Source organism: Takifugu flavidus, chromosome 13 (assembly GCF_003711565.1).
Source record: "Takifugu flavidus isolate HTHZ2018 chromosome 13, ASM371156v2, whole genome shotgun sequence".
In the NCBI taxonomy this organism is placed as follows: domain Eukaryota; kingdom Metazoa; phylum Chordata; class Actinopteri; order Tetraodontiformes; family Tetraodontidae; genus Takifugu; species Takifugu flavidus.
The window spans coordinates 1,353,359-1,374,677 of NC_079532.1; the positions used below are offsets into that span (position 1 = coordinate 1,353,359).

The 21,319-nt window shown below is 45.3% G+C and overlaps 4 protein-coding genes across 6 annotated transcripts; all 4 read left to right on the top strand.

Moving 5' to 3' along the window:
- Nucleotides 1–5: 5 nt before the first annotated feature.
- LOC130536791 (golgin subfamily A member 6-like protein 26) lies at nt 6–2,207 on the top strand. Of its 3 annotated transcripts, XM_057052977.1 has the most exons (4): nt 6–335; nt 625–810; nt 959–1,873; nt 1,969–2,207. In XM_057052977.1, the coding sequence occupies exons 3-4, from the start codon at nt 1,196–1,198 to the stop codon at nt 2,044–2,046; spliced, it is 756 nt and encodes a 251-aa protein (XP_056908957.1). In that variant the 5' UTR covers nt 6–335; nt 625–810; nt 959–1,195; the 3' UTR covers nt 2,047–2,207. The 3 variants fall into 3 exon arrangements, with proteins under 3 accessions (XP_056908957.1, XP_056908959.1, XP_056908960.1); XM_057052979.1 differs by lacking the exon at nt 625–810; XM_057052980.1 differs by lacking the exon at nt 625–810 and having other exon boundaries at nt 6–175.
- A 1,800-nt stretch (nt 2,208–4,007) lies between these two features.
- LOC130536315 (golgin subfamily A member 6-like protein 1) lies at nt 4,008–5,621 on the top strand. The gene is made up of 2 exons (XM_057052171.1): nt 4,008–4,964; nt 5,060–5,621. Exons 1-2 carry the CDS (start codon nt 4,719–4,721, stop codon nt 5,135–5,137), a joined length of 324 nt encoding a protein of 107 aa, XP_056908151.1. The 5' UTR covers nt 4,008–4,718; the 3' UTR covers nt 5,138–5,621.
- Nucleotides 5,622–7,820: 2,199 nt separating this feature from the next.
- On the top strand, nt 7,821–8,909 carry LOC130536878 (golgin subfamily A member 6-like protein 26). The gene is made up of 2 exons (XM_057053112.1): nt 7,821–8,054; nt 8,150–8,909. Exons 1-2 carry the CDS (start codon nt 7,854–7,856, stop codon nt 8,225–8,227), a joined length of 279 nt encoding a protein of 92 aa, XP_056909092.1. The 5' UTR covers nt 7,821–7,853; the 3' UTR covers nt 8,228–8,909.
- A 4,782-nt stretch (nt 8,910–13,691) lies between these two features.
- On the top strand, nt 13,692–14,627 carry LOC130536817 (golgin subfamily A member 6-like protein 6). The gene is made up of 2 exons (XM_057053017.1): nt 13,692–14,238; nt 14,334–14,627. Exons 1-2 carry the CDS (start codon nt 13,711–13,713, stop codon nt 14,409–14,411), a joined length of 606 nt encoding a protein of 201 aa, XP_056908997.1. The 5' UTR covers nt 13,692–13,710; the 3' UTR covers nt 14,412–14,627.
- The last annotated feature ends 6,692 nt before the right edge of the window (nt 14,628–21,319 follow it).

Consider the following 21,319-nt stretch of genomic DNA (forward strand, 5'->3'; position numbering starts at 1 on the left):
TTTACCCATCAAAATAACAGAGGTTCGTGTGCCAACAGCTTATTAAACAACAACCGGTTTTATTCAGTTCATTAATAACCCGTTGTCAGTGCGTATAGGTTCTAAAATCCTGCAGCACAGACTGAAGAACCAGCGGTACCGGGGACGTCTCAACAGCCTGTTAATGCTAAGCAAAGTAAGTGTAGCATAGCCGTCGCTATCCGAAGTACGTACAACGTGAATCAGCTGTACCATTGGTTAGCGGCTGCTAACTTTCTAACTGAAGAAAAGAAGGACATTGTGGCAGACTACGTCCGATGGTATGTTATTGACCTCAACTCATCTGTAATTGACAGGTAAGTTAAATTTTCATTTGTTTTTTGTCGTTCCACCCCCCCCCACCCCCCAAAAATGAAATTTGCTTGAAATGTCTCATGGCATGTATATCTATGGTGTTACAACTGCTAGCCTATATGATGTCTGTCTCTCCATTCTTTGCCTTATGCTAATCTATAAATACTCAATATAACAAACAAATAGAACCTTATAAAATATATAAACTTAAGATAATACAATTTAGATAGTTTAATTGGTTGTTGCTGTTGGCACTACACAGCAGTGAAAGTGTTTGTGTTCACTTTGTAGATTCAAAGATGGCCTTTCAGCCCTTCAGTTTCTGACAGCACTACAGCAACACCCTTCTTTGCTGACCCCAGTTCTCTGCCACTCTGAAAAGCGACTAACTGGCTTTGACATTGAGAGACTCTTTACACCTGACGTCAGCCCTGCATTTGCATTTAGGCTACTGTCCTGATTAGTTGGATCTGCAGAGTATGTACTGGAAGCCAATAAATAAAATTCCTGAACAACATTTAGGGCTTGTTGTTATTGATATGCTCCGTAAGGTATCCCAGAGGGGGCTGCTAAATAAAACACCTGATTATTAAATTCATGTTTCAGCTCCCGTTTTTCTTTTCAGGCAGCCTCTGGGACACCTGGAGTGGTCAGGGCTACTTGCTGCCTGGGTTTGGACATGCCTGGTTCAAAGCCTGACATAAAAGGCACAACACCAAAGACTAAAACTCTAGTCCTAAACATAAATCCTAATATACTTAAACTATCTACTTGTGTTAGTGAAACAGCATAACAGAATAACATAACAGAAGCTGCTAAAGTGATCTACATTTTAAACAAAAAAGTAAGAACAGGAAGACCAATGGAGAAGATACAGGAAGAGAACAAAAAGCTGCTGAGGTCAGTGACGGAGCTTCAGCATGAAGTCAGGCAGCTAAAAGAACAGCTGGCTGAGAAGGACGAGCAGTTGAGCCGGAGCACCGAAAGGCGCCAGATAAGAACAGTGGCTCATATGGACACCCTGACCCAGCTGAACCAGGCAAGGGCTGATCTCACAGTCAGCCAAGAGAAGTGCTCTGATCTGGAGGAGAAGTTGCGCAGTGGAACCAATGACAGCCACCAGAGTCCGGAGCACGGAGACCAGGTAGAGCTCTCCAAGAAAGAAGAGGCTCTGAAACTTCAATTCTCAGAAAAAGAACAGCAGATGGAGGCGTGGATGAGGCAGAGGCTCATTGGCGCGCAGGAAGAATTCCAGAGGAAGCTCTTGGAGGAGAAGGAGAAGGACCAGCGTGAGATGCGCGAGAGAGAGGAGAGGCTGAGACAGCAGCTTGAGAGAGGGATGAGGGAAGAGAGGGACGACTGCTTGAAGAAGCAGCTGACCACGTTGATCGAGTCCTGGCAGACCGAAGCTCAGCGGTGGAGAAAACACCAGTCAGAGCTGGAGGAGAAACTCCACGAACAAGAGACCCTGCGAAAACAGCAAGAGGAGGAGAGGAAGCAGGAAACTGAGCGCTTCCAAGAGAACTTCCAGCAGCTTTGGGTAAGCAGCCGCAGATTTGTTTGTCCCGTCACTCCTGGTTTTGGAAGTTTAAATGTGTGGGTGTGAAAACTTAAACCAATTCTTCCTTTCATCAGAACTACATTGAAAAGAAGGAGAAAAAGAAGAAGAAGAAAGGGGTCTGGAGCAGGATTCTAAAATTTTGGAAAAAGTGAACTCCAACACTTTTCCTTGCGTCCTGCCCTCAGTAGTTTTCCACTCTACCTGTCAGCCACTCCCACCTCATCAGGCCAACTCCCCTCACCTGTCGGCTCCGCTGCAGCTCGTCCCAGACCTGCCTGTCTTCATCCTGCCCGCCTCGCCTGTTCCCCAGAAACCTGCCTGCTTCCTGTCTCCGACCACGCACTCTGCCTCCGTGCCTCCAGCTATAATCTGCTTCCCCGGCTTCGACTCCTGTGCCTGGCCTCGACTCGTCTGCCGCTCGCCCCTCATCGGTACCTCTGCCTTGCCGCCCGGCTCTGGACCCCTCCCCTCGGCCGTTCCACCAAGAGTAAACCCATTCCCTTCCCCTAATCCTAAACCCAGAGGCTCCTTTTGGGCCACTGGTTTGAAGAAGACTGTTTCCTGAAATCACGGGGCTTCATAAATGCAGAAGTTGTCCTGGAAAAAATGTTCTATGTATCTAATGGCTTTTAGTTTTTGGGGATTTTTTTATGCTGAAGTAATTCACAACATAATTGTGGGATCCTAAAATGAGTTTTTCCATTAATATTGTAATTCAATATTTTTAATAATTTCAGACTGTTCAAATTATTTGCATCCTTTTTAAAAATGTAAAAAATGCAAACACTCTTTGAATCCAGCAGAAGATGTAGGTGTTCACACCCCCATGTGTATCTGCTTTCATTTATTTTATGCATTCTGTCATTTTTGGCATTTTCTGTTATAATTAAAATACATTGAAACAATCAAGCGTTTCCTTCAAAATAGTCAACAGGGTCGCAAGAAGCGTGTGGAAAAACCAAGGTGCAAAATAACTGCCCATGAACTGAGAAAAGTCAAGCGTGCAGCTGCCAAGATGCCACTTGCCATCAGTTTGGCCATATTTCAGAGCTGCAACATCACTGGAGTGCCCAAAAGCACAAGTGAGCAATACTCAGAGACATGGCCAAGGTAAGAAAGGCTAAAAAACGACCACCACTGAACAAGACACAAGCTGAAAAGTCAAGACTGGGCCAAGAAATATCTCAAGACTGATTTTTCTAGGGTTTTATGGACTGATGAAATGAGAGTGAGTCTTGATGGGCCAGATGGATGGGCCCGTGGCTGGATCGGTAAAGGGCAGACGGCTCCAGTCCGACTCAGACGCCAGCAAGGTGGAGGTGGGGTACTGATATGGGCTGGTATCATCAAAGATGAGCTTGTGGGGCCTTTTCGGGTTGAGGATGGATTAAAGCTCAACTCCCAGTCCTCCTGCCAGTTTCTGGAAGACACCTTCTTTAAGCAGTGGTACAGGAAGAAGTCTGCATCCTTCAAGAAAAACATGATTTTCATGCAGGACAATGTTCCATCACACGCATCCAAGTGCTCCACAGCCTGGCTGGCAAGAAAGGGCCTAAAAGAAGAAAAACTAATGACATGGCCTCCTTGTTCACCTGATCGGAACCCCACAGAGAACCTGTGGTCCCTCATCAAATGTGAGATTTACAAGGAGGGAAAGCAGTGTCTGGGAGGCTGTGGTTGCTGCTGCACGCAATGTTGATCGTGAACAGATCAAAACACCGACAGAATCCATGGATGGCAGGCTTTTGAGTGTGTTTGCAAAGAAAGGTGGCTATATTGGTCACTGATTTGTTTTTGAATGTCAGAAATGTATATTTGTGATTGTTGAGCTGTTATATTGGTTTCCCTGGTGAAAATAAATAATTGAAATGGGTATATATTCGTTTTTTGTTAAGTTGCCTAATAATTATGCGCAAAGTAATAGTCACCTGCACACAGATATCCTCCTAAAATAGCTAAAACTAAAAAAGCCCCACTCCAACTCCCAAAAATATTCAACTTTGATATTAATGAGTCTTTTGGGTTCATTAAGAACATGGCTGTTATTCAATAATAAAATGAATCCTCAAAATTACAACTTGCCTAAAGATTCTGCACTCCCTGTAGTGCTGCTGTTCCATTGGCTGGTTCTACAGAACACTGTCTTTGATGTGCTCTGATGATGAACGGTTAAAACTTTTAAAGCCTGACAAAACCATAAAGCCTTGTCAAAGCCTGACAAAAAAGGACATTAAAGGCACAACACCAAAGACTAAAACTCTAGTCCTAAACATAAATCCTAATATACTTAAACTATCTACTTGTGTTAGTGAAACAGCATAACAGAATAACATAACAGAAGCTGCTAAAGCGATCTACATTTTAAACAAAAAAGTAAGAACAGGAAGACCAATGGAGAAGATACAGGAAGAGAACAAAAAGCTGCTGAGGTCAGTGACGGAGCTTCAGCATGAAGTCAGGCAGCTAAAAGAACAGCTGGCTGAGAAGGACGAGCAGTTGAGCCGGAGCACCGAAAGGCGCCAGATAAGAACAGTGGCTCATATGGACACCCTGACCCAGCTGAACCAGGCAAGGGCTGATCTCACAGTCAGCCAAGAGAAGTGCTCTGATCTGGAGGAGAAGTTGCGCAGTGGAACCAATGACAGCCACCAGAGTCCGGAGCACGGAGACCAGGTAGAGCTCTCCAAGAAAGAAGAGGCTCTGAAACTGCAATTCTCAGAAAAAGAACAGCAGATGGAGGCGTGGATGAGGCAGAGGCTCATTGGCGCGCAGGAAGAATTCCAGAGGAAGCTCTTGGAGGAGAAGGAAGAAGGACCAGCGTGAGATGCGCGAGAGAGAGGAGAGGCTGAGACAGCAGCTTGAGAGAGGGATGAGGGAAGAGAGGGACGACTGCTTGAAGAAGCAGCTGACCACGTTGATCGAGTCCTGGCAGACCGAAGCTCAGCGGTGGAGAAAACACCAGTCAGAGCTGGAGGAGAAACTCCACGAACAAGAGACCCTGCGAAAACAGCAAGAGGAGGAGAGGAAGCAGGAAACTGAGCGCTTCCAAGAGAACTTCCAGCAGCTTTGGGTAAGCAGCCGCAGATTTGTTTGTCCCGTCACTCCTGGTTTTGGAAGTTTAAATGTGTGGGTGTGAAAACTTAAACCAATTCTTCCTTTCATCAGAACTACATTGAAAAGAAGGAGAAAAAGAAGAAGAAGAAAGGGGTCTGGAGCAGGATTCTAAAATTTTGGAAAAAGTGAACTCCAACACTTTTCCTTGCGTCCTGCCCTCAGTAGTTTTCCACTCTACCTGTCAGCCACTCCCACCTCATCAGGCCAACTCCACTCACCTGTCGGCTCCGCTGCAGCTCGTCCCAGACCTGCCTGTCTTCATCCTGCCCGCCTCGCCTGTTCCCCAGGAAACCTGCCTGCTTTCTGTCTCCGACCACGCACTCTGCCTCCGTGGCTCCAGCTATAATCTGCTTCCCCGGCTTCGACTCCTGTGCCTGGCCTCGACTCGTCTGCCGCTCGCCCCTCATCGGTACCTCTGCCTTGCCGCCCGGCTCTGGACCCCTCCCCTCGGCCGTTCCACCAAGAGTAAACCCATTCCCTTCCCCTAATCCTAAACCCAGAGGCTCCTTTTGGGCCACTGGTCTGAAGAAGACTGTTTCCTGAAATCACGGGGCTTCATAAATGCAGAAGTTGTCCTGGAAAAAATGTTCTATGTATCTAATGGCTTTTAGTTTTGGGGATTTTTTTGCTGAAGTAATTCACAACATAATTGTGGGATCCTAAAATGAGTTTTTCCATTAATATTGTAATTCAATATTTTTAATAATTTCAGACTGTTCAAATTATTTGCATCCTTTTTAAAAATGTAAAAAATGCAAACACTCTTTGAATCCAGCAGAAGATGTAGGTGTTCACACCCCCATGTGTATCTGCTTTCATTTATTTTATGCATTCTGTCATTTTTGGCATTTTCTGTTATAATTAAAATACATTGAAACAATCAAGCGTTTCCTTCAAAATAGTCAACAGGGTCGCAAGAAGCGTGTGGAAAAACCAAGGTGCAAAATAACTGCCCATGAACTGAGAAAAGTCAAGCGTGCAGCTGCCAAGATGCCACTTGCCATCAGTTTGCCATATTTCAGAGCTGCAACATCACTGGAGTGCCCAAAAGCACAAGTGAGCAATACTCAGAGACATGGCCAAGGTAAGAAAGGCTAAAAAAACGACCACCACTGAACAAGACACAAGCTGAAAAGTCAAGACTGGGCCAAGAAATATCTCAAGACTGATTTTTCTAGGGTTTTATGGACTGATGAAAGGAGAGTGAGTCTTGATGGGCCAGATGGATGGGCCCGTGGCTGGATCGGTAAAGGGCAGACGGCTCCAGTCCGACTCAGACGCCAGCAAGGTGGAGGTGGGGTACTGATATGGGCTGGTATCATCAAAGATGAGCTTGTGGGGCCTTTTCGGGTTGAGGATGGATTAAAGCTCAACTGCCAGTCCTCCTGCCAGTTTCTGGAAGACACCTTCTTTAAGCAGTGGTACAGGAAGAAGTCTGCATCCTTCAAGAAAAACATGATTTTCATGCAGGACAATGTTCCATCACACGCATCCAAGTGCTCCACAGCCTGGCTGGCAAGAAAGGGCCTAAAAGAAGAAAAACTAATGACATGGCCTCCTTGTTCACCTGATCTGAACCCCACAGAGAACCTGTGGTCCCTCATCAAATGTGAGATTTACAAGGAGGGAAAGCAGTGTCTGGGAGGCTGTGGTTGCTGCTGCACGCAATGTTGATCGTGAACAGATCAAAACACCGACAGAATCCATGGATGGCAGGCTTTTGAGTGTGTTTGCAAAGAAAGGTGGCTATATTGGTCACTGATTTGTTTTTGAATGTCAGAAATGTATATTTGTGATTGTTGAGCTGTTATATTGGTTTCCCTGGTGAAAATAAATAATTGAAATGGGTATATATTCGTTTTTTGTTAAGTTGCCTAATAATTATGCGCAAAGTAATAGTCACCTGCACACAGATATCCTCCTAAAATAGCTAAAACTAAAAAAGCCCCACTCCAACTCCCAAAAATATTCAACTTTGATATTAATGAGTCTTTTGGGTTCATTAAGAACATGGCTGTTATTCAATAATAAAATGAATCCTCAAAATTACAACTTGCCTAAAAATTCTGCACTCCCTGTAGTGCTGCTGTTCCATTGGCTGGTTCTACAGAACACTGTCTTTGATGTGCTCTGATGATGAACGGTTAAAACTTTTAAAGCCTGACAAAACCATAAAGCCTTGTCAAAGCCTGACAAAAAAGGACATTAAAGGCACAACACCAAAGACTAAAACTCTAGTCCTAAACATAAATCCTAATATACTTAAACTATCTACTTGTGTTAGTAAAACAGCATAACAGAATAACATAACAGAAGCTGCTAAAGCGATCTACATTTTAAACAAAAAAGTAAGAACAGGAAGACCAATGGAGAAGATACAGGAAGAGAACAAAAAGCTGCTGAGGTCAGTGACGGAGCTTCAGCATGAAGTCAGGCAGCTAAAAGAACAGCTGGCTGAGAAGGACGAGCAGTTGAGCCGGAGCACCGAAAGGCGCCAGATAAGAACAGTGGCTCATATGGACACCCTGACCCAGCTGAACCAGGCAAGGGCTGATCTCACAGTCAGCCAAGAGAAGTGCTCTGATCTGGAGGAGAAGTTGCGCAGTGGAACCAATGACAGCCACCAGAGTCCGGAGCACGGAGACCAGGTAGAGCTCTCCAAGAAAGAAGAGGCTCTGAAACTTCAATTCTCAGAAAAAGAACAGCAGATGGAGGCGTGGATGAGGCAGAGGCTCATTGGCGCGCAGGAAGAATTCCAGAGGAAGCTCTTGGAGGAGAAGGAGAAGGACCAGCGTGAGATGCGCGAGAGAGAGAGGAGAGGCTGAGACAGCAGCTTGAGAGAGGGATGAGGGAAGAGAGGGACGACTGCTTGAAGAAGCAGCTGACCACGTTGATCGAGTCCTGGCAGACCGAAGCTCAGCGGTGGAGAAAACACCAGTCAGAGCTGGAGGAGAAACTCCACGAACAAGAGACCCTGCGAAAACAGCAAGAGGAGGAGAGGAAGCAGGAAACTGAGCGCTTCCAAGAGAACTTCCAGCAGCTTTGGGTAAGCAGCCGCAGATTTGTTTGTCCCGTCACTCCTGGTTTTGGAAGTTTAAATGTGTGGGTGTGAAAACTAAAACCAATTCCTCCTTTCATCAGAACTACATTGAAAAGAAGGAGAAAAAGAAGAAGAAGAAAGGGGTCTGGAGCAGGATTCTAAAATTTTGGAAAAAGTGAACTCCAACACTTTTCCTTGCGTCCTGCCCTCAGTAGTTTTCCACTCTACCTGTCAGCCACTCCCACCTCATCAGGCCAACTCCACTCACCTGTCGGCTCCGCTGCAGCTCGTCCCAGACCTGCCTGTCTTCATCCTGCCCGCCTCGCCTGTTCCCCAGGAAACCTGCCTGCTTTCTGTCTCCGACCACGCACTCTGCCTCCGTGGCTCCAGCTATAATCTGCTTCCCCGGCTTCGACTCCTGTGCCTGGCCTCGACTCGTCTGCCGCTCGCCCCTCATCGGTACCTCTGCCTTGCCGCCCGGCTCTGGACCCCTCCCCTCGGCCGTTCCACCAAGAGTAAACCCATTCCCTTCCCCTAATCCTAAACCCAGAGGCTCCTTTTGGGCCACTGGTTTGAAGAAGACTGTTTCCTGAAATCACGGGGCTTCATAAATGCAGAAGTTGTCCTGGAAAAAATGTTCTATGTATCTAATGGCTTTTAGTTTTTGGGGATTTTTTTATGCTGAAGTAATTCACAACATAATTGTGGGATCCTAAAATGAGTTTTTCCATTAATATTGTAATTCAATATTTTTAATAATTTCAGACTGTTCAAATTATTTGCATCCTTTTTAAAAATGTAAAAAATGCAAACACTCTTTGAATCCAGCAGAAGATGTAGGTGTTCACACCCCCATGTGTATCTGCTTTCATTATTTTATGCATTCTGTCATTTTTGGCATTTTCTGTTATAATTAAAATACATTGAAACAATCAAGCGTTTCCTTCAAAATAGTCAACAGGGTCGCAAGAAGCGTGTGGAAAAACCAAGGTGCAAAATAACTGCCCATGAACTGAGAAAAGTCAAGCGTGCAGCTGCCAAGATGCCACTTGCCATCAGTTTGGCCATATTTCAGAGCTGCAACATCACTGGAGTGCCCAAAAGCACAAGTGAGCAATACTCAGAGACATGGCAAGGTAAGAAAGGCTAAAAAACGACCACCACTGAACAAGACACAAGCTGAAAAGTCAAGACTGGGCCAAGAAATATCTCAAGACTGATTTTTCTAGGGTTTTATGGACTGATGAAATGAGAGTGAGTCTTGATGGGCCAGATGGATGGGCCCGTGGCTGGATCGGTAAAGGGCAGACGGCTCCAGTCCGACTCAGACGCCAGCAAGGTGGAGGTGGGGTACTGATATGGGCTGGTATCATCAAAGATGAGCTTGTGGGGCCTTTTCGGGTTGAGGATGGATTAAAGCTCAACTGCCAGTCCTCCTGCCAGTTTCTGGAAGACACCTTCTTTAAGCAGTGGTACAGGAAGAAGTCTGCATCCTTCAAGAAAAACATGATTTTCATGCAGGACAATGTTCCATCACACGCATCCAAGTGCTCCACAGCCTGGCTGGCAAGAAAGGGCCTAAAAGAAGAAAAACTAATGACATGGCCTCCTTGTTCACCTGATCTGAACCCCACAGAGAACCTGTGGTCCCTCATCAAATGTGAGATTTACAAGGAGGGAAAGCAGTGTCTGGGAGGCTGTGGTTGCTGCTGCACGCAATGTTGATCGTGAACAGATCAAAACACCGACAGAATCCATGGATGGCAGGCTTTTGAGTGTGTTTGCAAAGAAAGGTGGCTATATTGGTCACTGATTTGTTTTTGAATGTCAGAAATGTATATTTGTGATTGTTGAGCTGTTATATTGGTTTCCCTGGTGAAAATAAATAATTGAAATGGGTATATATTCGTTTTTTGTTAAGTTGCCTAATAATTATGCGCAAAGTAATAGTCACCTGCACACAGATATCCTCCTAAAATAGCTAAAACTAAAAAAGCCCCACTCCAACTCCCAAAAATATTCAACTTTGATATTAATGAGTCTTTTGGGTTCATTAAGAACATGGCTGTTATTCAATAATAAAATGAATCCTCAAAATTACAACTTGCCTAAAAATTCTGCACTCCCTGTAGTGCTGCTGTTCCATTGGCTGGTTCTACAGAACACTGTCTTTGATGTGCTCTGATGATGAACGGTTAAAACTTTTAAAGCCTGACAAAACCATAAAGCCTTGTCAAAGCCTGACAAAAAGGACATTAAAGGCACAACACCAAAGACTAAAACTCTAGTCCTAAACATAAATCCTAATATACTTAAACTATCTACTTGTGTTAGTGAAACAGCATAACAGAATAACATAACAGAAGCTGCTAAAGCGATCTACATTTTAAACAAAAAAGTAAGAACAGGAAGACCAATGGAGAAGATACAGGAAGAGAACAAAAAGCTGCTGAGGTCAGTGACGGAGCTTCAGCATGAAGTCAGGCAGCTAAAAGAACAGCTGGCTGAGAAGGACGAGCAGTTGAGCCGGAGCACCGAAAGGCGCCAGATAAGAACAGTGGCTCATATGGACACCCTGACCCAGCTGAACCAGGCAAGGGCTGATCTCACAGTCAGCCAAGAGAAGTGCTCTGATCTGGAGGAGAAGTTGCGCAGTGGAACCAATGACAGCCACCAGAGTCCGGAGCACGGAGACCAGGTAGAGCTCTCCAAGAAAGAAGAGGCTCTGAAACTTCAATTCTCAGAAAAAGAACAGCAGATGGAGGCGTGGATGAGGCAGAGGCTCATTGGCGCGCAGGAAGAATTCCAGAGGAAGCTCTTGGAGGAGAAGGAGAAGGACCAGCGTGAGATGCGCGAGAGAGAGGAGAGGCTGAGACAGCAGCTTGAGAGAGGGATGAGGGAAGAGAGGGACGACTGCTTGAAGAAGCAGCTGACCACGTTGATCGAGTCCTGGCAGACCGAAGCTCAGCGGTGGAGAAAACACCAGTCAGAGCTGGAGGAGAAACTCCACGAACAAGAGACCCTGCGAAAACAGCAAGAGGAGGAGAGGAAGCAGCAGGAAACTGAGCGCTTCCAAGAGAACTTCCAGCAGCTTTGGGTAAGCAGCCGCAGATTTGTTTGTCCCGTCACTCCTGGTTTTGGAAGTTTAAATGTGTGGGTGTGAAAACTTAAACCAATTCTTCTTTCATCAGAACTACATTGAAAAGAAGGAGAAAAAGAAGAAGAAGAAAGGGGTCTGGAGCAGGATTCTAAAATTTTGGAAAAAGTGAACTCCAACACTTTTCCTTGCGTCCTGCCCTCAGTAGTTTTCCACTCTACCTGTCAGCCACTCCCACCTCATCAGGCCAACTCCACTCACCTGTCGGCTCCGCTGCAGCTCGTCCCAGACCTGCCTGTCTTCATCCTGCCCGCCTCGCCTGTTCCCCAGGAAACCTGCCTGCTTTCTGTCTCCGACCACGCACTCTGCCTCCGTGGCTCCAGCTATAATCTGCTTCCCCGGCTTCGACTCCTGTGCCTGGCCTCGACTCGTCTGCCGCTCGCCCCTCATCGGTACCTCTGCCTTGCCGCCCGGCTCTGGACCCCTCCCCTCGGCCGTTCCACCAAGAGTAAACCCATTCCCTTCCCCTAATCCTAAACCCAGAGGCTCCTTTTGGGCCACTGGTTGAAGAAGACTGTTTCCTGAAATCACGGGGCTTCATAAATGCAGAAGTTGTCCTGGAAAAAATGTTCTATGTATCTAATGGCTTTTAGTTTTTGGGGATTTTTTTATGCTGAAGTAATTCACAACATAATTGTGGGATCCTAAAATGAGTTTTTCCATTAATATTGTAATTCAATATTTTTAATAATTTCAGACTGTTCAAATTATTTGCATCCTTTTTAAAAATGTAAAAAATGCAAACACTCTTTGAATCCAGCAGAAGATGTAGGTGTTCACACCCCCATGTGTATCTGCTTTCATTTATTTTATGCATTCTGTCATTTTTGGCATTTTCTGTTATAATTAAAATACATTGAAACAATCAAGCGTTTCCTTCAAAATAGTCAACAGGGTCGCAAGAAGCGTGTGGAAAAACCAAGGTGCAAAATAACTGCCCATGAACTGAGAAAAGTCAAGCGTGCAGCTGCCAAGATGCCACTTGCCATCAGTTTGGCCATATTTCAGAGCTGCAACATCACTGGAGTGCCCAAAAGCACAAGTGAGCAATACTCAGAGACATGGCCAAGGTAAGAAAGGCTAAAAAAACGACCACCACTGAACAAGACACAAGCTGAAAAGTCAAGACTGGGCCAAGAAATATCTCAAGACTGATTTTTCTAGGGTTTTATGGACTGATGAAATGAGAGTGAGTCTTGATGGGCCAGATGGATGGGCCCGTGGCTGGATCGGTAAAGGGCAGACAGCTCCAGTCCGACTCAGACGCCAGCAAGGTGGAGGTGGGGTACTGATATGGGCTGGTATCATCAAAGATGAGCTTGTGGGGCCTTTTCGGGTTGAGGATGGATTAAAGCTCAACTGCCAGTCCTCCTGCCAGTTTCTGGAAGACACCTTCTTTAAGCAGTGGTACAGGAAGAAGTCTGCATCCTTCAAGAAAAACATGATTTTCATGCAGGACAATGTTCCATCACACGCATCCAAGTGCTCCACAGCCTGGCTGGCAAGAAAGGGCCTAAAAGAAGAAAAACTAATGACATGGCCTCCTTGTTCACCTGATCTGAACCCCACAGAGAACCTGTGGTCCCTCATCAAATGTGAGATTTACAAGGAGGGAAAGCAGTGTCTGGGAGGCTGTGGTTGCTGCTGCACGCAATGTTGATCGTGAACAGATCAAAACACACGACAGAATCCATGGATGGCAGGCTTTTGAGTGTGTTTGCAAAGAAAGGTGGCTATATTGGTCACTGATTTGTTTTTGAATGTCAGAAATGTATATTTGTGATTGTTGAGCTGTTATATTGGTTTCCCTGGTGAAAATAAATAATTGAAATGGGTATATATTCGTTTTTTGTTAAGTTGCCTAATAATTATGCGCAAAGTAATAGTCACCTGCACACAGATATCCTCCTAAAATAGCTAAAACTAAAAAAGCCCCACTCCAACTCCCAAAAATATTCAACTTTGATATTAATGAGTCTTTTGGGTTCATTAAGAACATGGCTGTTATTCAATAATAAAATGAATCCTCAAAATTACAACTTGCCTAAAAATTCTGCACTCCCTGTAGTGCTGCTGTTCCATTGGCTGGTTCTACAGAACACTGTCTTTGATGTGCTCTGATGATGAACGGTTAAAACTTTTAAAGCCTGACAAAACCATAAAGCCTTGTCAAAGCCTGACAAAAAAGGACATTAAAGGCACAACACCAAAGACTAAAACTCTAGTCCTAAACATAAATCCTAATATACTTAAACTATCTACTTGTGTTAGTGAAACAGCATAACAGAATAACATAACAGAAGCTGCTAAAGCGATCTACATTTTAAACAAAAAAGTAAGAACAGGAAGACCAATGGAGAAGATACAGGAAGAGAACAAAAAGCTGCTGAGGTCAGTGACGGAGCTTCAGCATGAAGTCAGGCAGCTAAAAGAACAGCTGGCTGAGAAGGACGAGCAGTTGAGCCGGAGCACCGAAAGGCGCGCCAGATAAGAACAGTGGCTCATATGGACACCCTGACCCAGCTGAACCAGGCAAGGGCTGATCTCACAGTCAGCCAAGAGAAGTGCTCTGATCTGGAGGAGAAGTTGCGCAGTGGAACCAATGACAGCCACCAGAGTCCGGAGCACGGAGACCAGGTAGAGCTCTCCAAGAAAGAAGAGGCTCTGAAACTTCAATTCTCAGAAAAAGAACAGCAGATGGAGGCGTGGATGAGGCAGAGGCTCATTGGCGCGCAGGAAGAATTCCAGAGGAAGCTCTTGGAGGAGAAGGAGAAGGACCAGCGTGAGATGCGTGAGAGAGAGGAGAGGCTGAGACAGCAGCTTGAGAGAGGGATGAGGGAAGAGAGGGACGACTGCTTGAAGAAGCAGCTGACCACGTTGATCGAGTCCTGGCAGACCGAAGCTCAGCGGTGGAGAAAACACCAGTCAGAGCTGGAGGAGAAACTCCACGAACAAGAGACCCTGCGAAAACAGCAAGAGGAGGAGAGGAAGCAGGAAACTGAGCGCTTCCAAGAGAACTTCCAGCAGCTTTGGGTAAGCAGCCGCAGATTTGTTTGTCCCGTCACTCCTGGTTTTGGAAGTTTAAATGTGTGGGTGTGAAAACTTAAACCAATTCTTCCTTTCATCAGAACTACATTGAAAAGAAGGAGAAAAAGAAGAAGAAGAAAGGGGTCTGGAGCAGGATTCTAAAATTTTGGAAAAAGTGAACTCCAACACTTTTCCTTGCGTCCTGCCCTCAGTAGTTTTCCACTCTACCTGTCAGCCACTCCCACCTCATCAGGCCAACTCCACTCACCTGTCGGCTCCGCTGCAGCTCGTCCCAGACCTGCCTGTCTTCATCCTGCCCGCCTCGCCTGTTCCCCAGGAAACCTGCCTGCTTCCTGTCTCCGACCACGCACTCTGCCTCCGTGCCTCCAGCTATAATCTGCTTCCCGGCTTCGACTCCTGTGCCTGGCCTCGACTCGTCTGCCGCTCGCCCCTCATCGGTACCTCTGCCTTGCCGCCCGGCTCTGGACCCCTCCCCTCGGCCGTTCCACCAAGAGTAAACCCATTCCCTTCCCCTAATCCTAAACCCAGAGGCTCCTTTTGGGCCACTGGTTTGAAGAAGACTGTTTCCTGAAATCACGGGGCTTCATAAATGCAGAAGTTGTCCTGGAAAAAATGTTCTATGTATCTAATGGCTTTTAGTTTTTGGGGATTTTTTTATGCTGAAGTAATTCACAACATAATTGTGGGATCCTAAAATGAGTTTTTCCATTAATATTGTAATTCAATAATTTCAGACTGCTCAAATTATTTGCATCCTTATTTAAAAATGTAAAAAATGCAAACACTCTTTGAATCCAGCAGATGTAGGTGTTCACACCCCCATGTGTATCTGCTTTCATTTATTTTATGCATTCTGTCATTTTTGCCATTTTCTGTTATAATTAAAATACATTGATATTTTATTGTGCTAGCCATTTTACCATTCAATCAGTGCATCCTTTTAAGTCCATCTCCAGCAAAATAAACAATTACCACTGAAATAGGACACACTGAGCTTTTTCTAAATGTTGAATAGGTGTAATAAAATTAAGTTAGAGCAACTGAGTGGGACCACAGACGCTTCAACAAGACAGAAAAGTCAGAAAGTGCTTTCAGTTGATGTGTCGTAGGCACATTGGGGGTAGATTTCTGATGACTTAATTGCTGACATAAATATTCAACTAAAAGATTAAATACAATTGGACAAAAACAACAAAACTAGCATTCCCACTAGCGCTGCTGTTTCAGTGGCTGGTTCTACAGAACACTGTCTTTGATCTGCTCTGATGATGAACGGTTAGGCAGCTTCTCCAGCCATCGAGGGTTGTCAGCAAACCAGGTCTTTCCACAGGCCTTGCAGCAGATTCACGAGAAAAAGATGAAATGCTGTCCACTGTGCCAACAATTACGGTACTTGAGGTCTTCCCACACCTGCAGAAACCACCAGAGGATGAGGACATCTTTGGAGACATGGCAGATTGTAGTTGACTATAGAGTAATGTAAAATAACAGCTTATGTATGCACAGTAACTTTGGTAAAGACGTGTTTTTCCATGAAAATTAACATGAACTCCTAATGCCATTCTCATGAGTGAATCAGAAATTTCGTCTGGACATTAAAACACAAACGCTGTTCACCTTCATAAGCGATATATAGAGGAGAGAGAGAGAGAGAGAGATATTTAACAACACCTTTATTTACATGTATTATTCACATTTGCATTTACACAATTCAGAGTGAGAGATTGGAGACCTTCAAAAATTCAAAACCAAGCAGTTCTCCCTAACTGAACACAGGACATCTCTCACGCCCCAGATGTCTTCGAATGTGCCAATTTGGCCGGTCAGTTTATAAAAATTAAATTCCACCCTGAGCCGAGCTGAGCTGCCAGCAGTCCAGTCATCATGGCCACCACGTCCTCTGACCCCTGACCTCTCACCCGGTTCTTCCTGGTCTTCCATATGGCCAACTTAGCCGTCCCCGAGAGGACATTGACCAACTGGTGTACAGCCTTCCTCCTTGCAAGGTAGTGTGGACCAAAGATAAACGTCCTGAAAGAAAAGCCCTTACCTAACCCAAGAAACCACCTCTGCAGCTGTCCAAACAGCCCCACCAGTCTGGGACACAGGACAAAGAGGTGGTAGATAGTTTCTGACTGGGAGCAGAAAGGACAGCCATCCCCTGTGCTGGGGTCAAGGTGCACCAGATACCTGTTAGTAGCTATGGCCCCATGCACAATCCTCCACTGGAGGTCTCCTGTCCGTTTATCAACAGGAGGCTTGTACAGGGACCGCCAACAACCCCCCGGGGAAGAGCCTGCGCCAAAAAAACTAGTCCACCCTGACGTCTTCAGCCCTTCCAGGGAGCGCAAGTTTCTGACCTTCACAGCTAAGATGTAGAGATCTTTCCTCCCGACACCTTCAAAATCCACTGATACCGAAGACTTCAGGGACAGCAGGTCGTCTTCCTCGGGCTGCCACTGTCCAACAGCTGGACAGACAGCCAAGGAGGGAAAGACATACTCACAATTGCCGTCCCACAGTTCAGACACAGACGTGTTCAGACAAAGCCATTAGATACATAGAACATTTTTTCCAGGACAGCTTCTGCATTTATGAAGCCCCGTGATTTCAGGAAACAGTCTTCTTCAAACCAGTGGCCCAAAAGGAGCCTCTGGGTTTAGGATTAGGGGAAGGGAATGGGTTTACTCTTGGTGGAACGGCCGAGGGGAGGGGTCCAGAGCCGGGCGGCAAGGCAGAGGTACCGATGAGGGGCGAGCGGCAGACGAGTCGAGGCCAGGCACAGGAGTCGAAGCCGGGGAAGCAGATTATAGCTGGAGCCACGGAGGCAGAGTGCGTGGTCGGAGACAGGAAGCAGGCAGGTTTTCTGGGGAACAGGCGAGGCGGGCAGGATAAAGACAGGCAGGTCTGGGACGAGCTGCAGCGGAGCCGACAGGTGAGTGGAGTTGGCCTGATGAGGTGGGAGTGGCTGACAGGTAGAGTGGAAAACTACTGAGGGCAGGACGCAAGGAAAAGTGTTGGAGTTCACTTTTTCCAAAATTTTAGAATCCTGCTCCAGACCCCTTTCTTCTTCTTCTTCTTTTTCTCCTTCTTTTCAATGTAGTTCTGATGAAAGGAAGAATTGGTTTAAGTTTTCACACCCACACATTTAAACTTCCAAAACCAGGAGTGACGGGACAAACAAATCTGCGGCTGCTTACCCAAAGCTGCTGGAAGTTCTCTTGGAAGCGCTCAGTTTCCTGCTTCCTCTCCTCCTCTTGCTGTTTTCGCAGGGTCTCTTGTTCGTGGAGTTTCTCCTCCAGCTCTGACTGGTGTTTTCTCCACCGCTGAGCTTCGGTCTGCCAGGACTCGATCAACGTGGTCAGCTGCTTCTTCAAGCAGTTGTCCCTCTCTTCCCTCATCCCTCTCTCAAGCTGCTGTCTCAGCCTCTCCTCTCTCTCACGCATCTCACGCTGGTCCTTCTCTCTCTCCTCCAGGAGCTTCCTCTGGAATTCTTCCTGCGCGCCAATGAGCCTCTGCCTCATCCACGCCTCCATCTGCTGTTCTTTTTCTGAGAATTGAAGTTTCAGAGCCTCTTCTTTCTTGGAGAGCTCTACCTGGTCTCCGTGCTCCGGACTCTGGTGGCTGTCATTGGTTCCACTGCGCAACTTCTCCTCCAGATCAGAGCACTTCTCTTGGCTGACTGTGAGATCAGCCCTTGCCTGGTTCAGCTGGGTCAGGGTGTCCATATGAGCCACTGTTCTTATCTGGCGCCTTTCGGTGCTCCGGCTCAACTGCTCGTCCTTCTCAGCCAGCTGTTCTTTTAGCTGCCTGACTTCATGCTGAAGCTCCGTCACTGACCTCAGCAGCTTTTTGTTCTCTTCCTGTATCTTCTCCATTGGTCTTCCTGTTCTTACTTTTTTGTTTAAAATGCATAAAAAAATGTAAAATTTGTTTCATCCGTAAATTTGTTTCATCCGATTGTTAAAGTGTTAAAGGGAGAGCTGAATCTGAGCACCACAGTCCCCCTGTGGATCAGGACAGTGGCACCTCTTCTAGTTCACCCAGTGTATGTTCTTTTCTAAATGTAGCACTACAGTCAACTCCACTCAGAAAGCGAGCAGACTTTGCTTTCAGGAGGACAGATACTCAAAGCTCACCTCCTGGATGTAGGGGGATCTTGCGATGAGGACCTGTTGCAGCACAGGTCCTTTTCTTTTAAAATGTTGTACTTTTTTTTTTTCAGAATCAGGGTACTTTATTGATCCCTTTAGGGGGTGTCCATTAGGGAAATTAGCATCTCCCCAAAGAAACGTACAGCACTGTTTAAAATATTAAAAATAATAAAAATAGAATAAAATAAGAAATAAAATAGAATAAATTACAAATAGAATATAAACACAAAACTATAGAAATGTAAATAAATGAAATGAATGAATGAATGGATGTCCCAGTATTATGTTATTGCAGTGTTGTTCCAGTCCTTCTGTTGCACCCCCCCAGTGAGGAGTTGAACAGTCTGATGGCTCGGGGGATGAATGAGTTCCCCAGTCTGTTTGTCCTGTACTTGGGGAGGCGCAGCCTCTGGCTGATCAGGCTTCTCTGGCTGTGGATGACAGTGTGCAGAGGGTGGCGGACATTGTCCATGACGCTTTAAACATACTCATGACTCTCAACATTTCCTCTGAGAAGTCTGAGGTCAAGAGTTAGAGCCCAAAGTGTTTTATCCTTTTTAAGTTCCTTTAAGTCTGATGTGTTTTTAATACAGGAATGTGGCCTACCTTTTTTAAACCACTACCGTCAGTGGGAGGAGATGTGGCCACAGACATCCCTTTGGAGTGGATCCAATGAAAACAGAAATGATGGAGTGGCCATTTTAATCAAAAATCCCCAGGTTCTGGTAAAAGGTAGCACTGTGGTGAGAAATGGTCGGGTGCTTTTAACACATTTGACTTTTATGGGACAGGACTTTAAAATCTTAAATGTTTATGGCTTTAATGATAAGAATGACAGGTATGACCTTTTAGAAGACTTGCAGTCCCACATGCTAGGTAGGGCACCTTTAGTAGTAGGGGGAGATTTTAACTGTATTTTAAGTAGGGAAGATAGGAGAAGAACAGGGGAAGATTTTAAGTAGACAAAACATCAGTTTTATTACAGGGCATATGCAGGGATTTTAAGCTTCAAGACTGTTTTAAAACCATGCATCCCAAGGAGGAGGGCTTCACCTGGTTCAGTGGTGATGGCACCAGAGCCTCCCGCATAGATTATGTTTTTACACGGGACTGCCCAGCAACTGATGCTAGACTAACACCTGTCTTCTTCTCTGATCACCTTATGCTCTCCTGCACCCTTTCACTGCCTTCAGGTGTGACATCAGGAAGTGCCCTGTGGAAACTCAACTGCTTCCTCTTGGAAGATAGGGAGTTAGTTAGACAGTACAGGGAGCAGTACAAAGAGTGGCAGACCCTTCAGGACTTTTACGACATACGAGTAAGCTGGTGGGAAATGGTGAATGGAAGGACCCGGACTTTCTTTAGGCAGGCAGGTAAGGAAAAAAAGAATAAGGAAACCAGACGCATGATGGGACCGCAGAAGCGACTACAGCGCTATTTTAACCTTAACCTACAAGGTATAGACTTTAATGAAGAAATTAAACAAGTAAAAAAAGAGATGTTGGTTATATCAGAAATTAAAAGCAAAGGTGTCATTTTAAGAAGCAGGGAACAGGATATTGAGGAGGGGGAAAAGTGCACAAGGTATTTCTTCAAGAAAATCATAAACAAAGGGGGGACCATTACAAAACTGACTAAAGAAAATGGGTGCACAACCGAAACAATAGATGAAATAAAAGAGACAATTGAAAGCTTTTATGGATTGTATAAAGTTGTATTTGTATAATTGTAATTGTATAAAGAAAAACCTGTTCGAATTGACACCATGAATGAAATCTTAAAATTCCTAAATAGAACAGTGAACAACAGCGTGCTTTTATCCCAGGATTTTACTTTTAGAGTTTTTTTTTTACTTTTTTTACTTTTAGAGTTAAATAATTGTATACGTAGTTTTAAGACTGGGAAGTCCCCTGGACAAGATGGACTTCCTGTAGAATTTTATTTGACTTTTTGGGACATTTTAGCACCTGATTTAATCACTGTTTTTATGGAATTTGAAGGACTCAACCGACTTCCTGACAGTTTTAGAGTAGGGATAGTGACTCTTCTTCACAAACAAAAAGACAAGACAAAACTAAAGAACTGGAGACCTATCACACTTTTAAATGTTGACTGCAAACTTTTTAGCAAACGTTTAGCAACATGTATGTCCACAGAGGTGATTGACCTGGATCAAGCCTGTGCCATTCCGGGGAGGAAGATCACCGACAGCCTCGTACAGATCCGAGACACCATCTGTTATGCGAGAGACAGAAACATACGGCTAGTAGTTTTAAATTTAGACTTTGAGAAAGCCTTCGATCGGGTCTTGCACCAGTACCTTTTCCAGGTACTGCAAAAAATGAGGTTCCCAGAAAGATTTGTAGCTTGGGTGGGCTTGCTGTACTGGGACATCACCAGCAAAATTTTGTTTAATGGGCATTTGACAAAAGCAGTGGACATTAACTGCGGTGTCTGTCAGGGGTGTCCGTTATCCTCTACGTTATCTGTATTGAACCACTGGCACAGATCTTGAGAAGGGACAAATGAATCAATGGGGTTCTTTTTTTTCCCCTCCCAGAAGTGTGGTTTTAGAATTGGAGAGAGCCATCTTTTACTTCCTGTGGGGGTCCAAGGTGGAAAAACTGAAGAGATCAATCATGAAAAAACCAAAAGAAAAAGGAGGAAAAGATGTCCCAGACCTGCACCTGTTTTTAGGGGGCAGGTTCACAGCCATACATATGGGCATAGTCACAGCCTCATCCAAAAACCCAAAGACAGCGGCAATGGCATGCTTTTAGATGGGGGCGTACCTCAGAAAACTTAAAATCGAACCAGTAAACCTCACGGTGCCCGTGTCTTTTAACCTACCGACGGCATATGGTTTTATCCAGAGGTTTTTAGCGCATTTTAAATTGGAAAATGAGGACTTG